We start from the raw sequence: 3,065 nt of genomic DNA on the forward strand, positions 1-3,065 counted from the left end.
TATCTCTCAAAAGAAAACAACTATATATCTTACAATGTAGAAAAGTAAATTTAGCTGTCTTAGATTGCAATGCAAGATGTAACCAGAAGTGTGTCTTGTTATCACCATCAGTTAAAACCAGGTGGGGCAGTGTTCTTTATCTCTTCCATAACCCACCCTCTCTCCAGGAGTTATCTTCTGTTAATGGCCCATTGAGTCTCAAAGCATGAGTGATAAAATTACCTCATCCCATTGTGAAATGCTCCACCCAGGGGGAGGAGCCAAGCATTCCTACCTGGATATAATCTGAGATTTCAAACACCTCAGGCAGCCTTTTTCCACTGGATTCCAAGAGGAAGACCAGACCCTTCTACACCACCACTGGACCTTCAAAGGAAAACTGCACTCTTCTACAGGATCACTGCTTCAACAGAACCCCATCTGTCTCTCCAGGAGGACTGCAGCCACCATTTATTTGGACTGCTACCAACAACCTGAGCAACAGGGTGTCAGGTTGTATTCTGACTTTGTCTGCTTGAGCAGTAAAATATTTTTTAAAGAGCTAATTATTTCTAAACTTTAGAGAACTGCTGCAGATCACATTCAAGGTTTACAACTTAGTTAAGAACTTAAAATTGCTGAAAATATTCTTGGAGGAAAAGGAGAGCCATGAGCTGGGCACAGGGGCAGGCAGACAAGATGGCAGCAATGGCCAAGCTGACTACCCCAGCCCCACACGCTCCCCCCGAGGGCGCTCACATTGGTGCCAGGACCCCCCTGGCTCCCCAAGGCAGCCCCATGGGAGCCCCCCTGCCCACAGGAGCCCCCCAGCCCCGTGGGTCTACCCTGCTCCCCAGCAACGACAGCAGAGAGGCCCAGGACTCCGGAGTGGGCCCCAAGATCCCTCAGGTGCTGGAGAAGATCCTGCAGCTCCAGCAGAGCCGCCAGGAGGAGCTGGTGACGGTCCTGGGGGTCTCAGCTGAGGATGAGATGGAGACAGAGCTCCAGGCATCAGCATTGGCCTCCAAGGCTGAGGAGGACACAGGAACATCCAAAAAGGTGAGGAACCAGAAGCGCCGCAACCGCAAGAAGAAGAAGCAGGGGAAGGGAGGGCCCCGGGAGGGGCCCCCAACCCCGACCTGCCCCTGGGTGGACCCCGAGCCCACCCCTTGCGATGCCCCTGAGGTGGAGATTGAGTACGTAACCGAGGAGCCTGAGATCAACAACCCCAACTTCGTGTTCTTCAGGAGGATTTTCGAGGCTTTCAGGCTGACAGACAGGGTGAGGAAGGACAAGGAGAAAGAGCCAGAGTGGGCAGAACAGGCAGAGAGTGCCGGGGTTCCCCATAAAAAGGGACCCAAGGATGGCACCAGGGGCACTGATGGGGTCAGCTCTGAGGACGAGCAGGAGAAGAAGCAGGAGGCACCCAGGCTGTCCAAGAAGAAGCTGCGGCGCATGAACAGGTTCACAGTGGCCGAGCTGAAACAGCTGGTGGCCCGCCCTGACGTGGTAGAGATGCACGATGTCACCGCGCAGGACCCCAAGCTCCTGGTGCACCTGAAGGCCACACGGAACTCGGTACCGGTGCCGCGGCACTGGTGCTTCAAGAGGAAATACCTGCAAGGCAAGAGGGGCATTGAGAAACCACCCTTTGAGCTGCCCGAGTTCATCAAGCGCACGGGCATCCAGGAAATGCGCGAGGCCCTGCAGGAGAAAGAGGAGCAGAAAACTATGAAGTCCAAGATGCGGGAGAAGGTGCGACCCAAGATGGGCAAGATCAACATTGACTACCAGAAACTCCATGATGCCTTCTTCAAGTGGCAGACCAAGCCCAAACTGACCATCCACGGGGACCTCTACTACGAGGGTAAGGAGTTTGAGACGCGGCTCAAGGAGAAGAAGCCGGGTGTCCTCTCGGACGAGCTGTGGATGGCGCTGGGCATGCCCATGGGGCCGAATGCCCACAAGGTGCCCCCCCCATGGCTGATCGCCATGCAGCGCTACGGACCGCCCCCCTCGTACCCCAACCTCAAAATCCTGGGGCTCAACGCCCCCATCCCCGAGGGCTGCTCTTTTGGGTACCATGCTGGGGGGTGGGGGAAGCCCCCTGTGGATGAGACGGGGAAGCCACTCTATGGGGACGTGTTTGGCACCAACACCACCAAGTTCCTGATGAAGGACGAGGAGGAGATCGACCGCACACCCTGGGGAGAGCTGGAGCCATCGGATGAGGAATCTGAGGAGGAGGAGAAAGAGGAGGAGGAGGAGAGCAATGAAGAGAACCCCAACCAGACAGGGTTCATCACCCCTGCTGAGAGTGGGTTGATTACCCCAGGGGGTTTCTCCTCAGTGCCAGCTGGGATGGAGACACCGGAGGTGATCGAGCTCCGCAAGAAGAAAATAGAGGAGGCTATGGATGGGAGTGAGACCCCCCAGCTGTTCACAGTGGTCCCTGAAAAAAGCACAGCGACCATGGGCAGGGCCATGATGGGCTCCACTCACATCTACGACATGTCTGCAGTGGTGGGGCGTAAGGGACCAGTGACAGAGGCACAGGGTGTGGAGGTGGCGCTGGCCCCTGAGGAGCTGGAGCTGGACCCCACAGCCATGACTCAGAAGTATGAGGAGCACGTGCGGGGGCAGCAGGCGCAGGTGGAGAAGGAGGACTTCAGTGACATGGTGGCTGAGCACACCGCCAAGCAGAAGAAACGGAAGGCGCAGCCCCAGGATGCCCATGGGGGGGCCAAGAAGTACAAGGAGTTCAAGTTTTAGGTGTCACCACTGTGCACCCCTCAGTGTCACCTCTCTGTCATCCTCCTACACTCCCCTCTGTCACCCCACAGAGGGCTGGTGCCACACTGGGATCAGAGAACATCACCCCTTCTGTCACCCAGGGCTGTGGTCCAGGTTTTAGAGAGTTTGATGGCACTGTCCTCCATCTTTGTCCCCTGTCCTTGTCCCCAGCCTGTCCCCATTGTTTTGAAAATAAAAGGTGGCATTGCCACCACAAAAAAAAAAAAAAAAAAAAAAAAAAAATTACATAAAAAGAGTTGAAAGAGCTGGCAGCTCAAAAGCATTGAAGAGCC

The 3,065-nt window shown here is 55.4% G+C and overlaps 1 protein-coding gene across 1 annotated transcript; it reads left to right on the plus strand.

Moving 5' to 3' along the window:
• The first annotated feature begins 678 nt into the window (after positions 1-678).
• SF3B2 (splicing factor 3b subunit 2) lies at positions 679-2,751 on the plus strand. Its single transcript, XM_054274260.1, has one exon. It carries the CDS (start codon positions 679-681, stop codon positions 2,749-2,751), a length of 2,073 nt encoding a protein of 690 aa, XP_054130235.1.
• The last annotated feature ends 314 nt before the right edge of the window (positions 2,752-3,065 follow it).

This window comes from Melozone crissalis, unplaced genomic scaffold (assembly GCF_028551555.1).
Source record: "Melozone crissalis strain CALT ecotype California unplaced genomic scaffold, PUWL_Pcris_2 ptg000004l_1, whole genome shotgun sequence".
Classification (NCBI taxonomy): domain Eukaryota; kingdom Metazoa; phylum Chordata; class Aves; order Passeriformes; family Passerellidae; genus Melozone; species Melozone crissalis.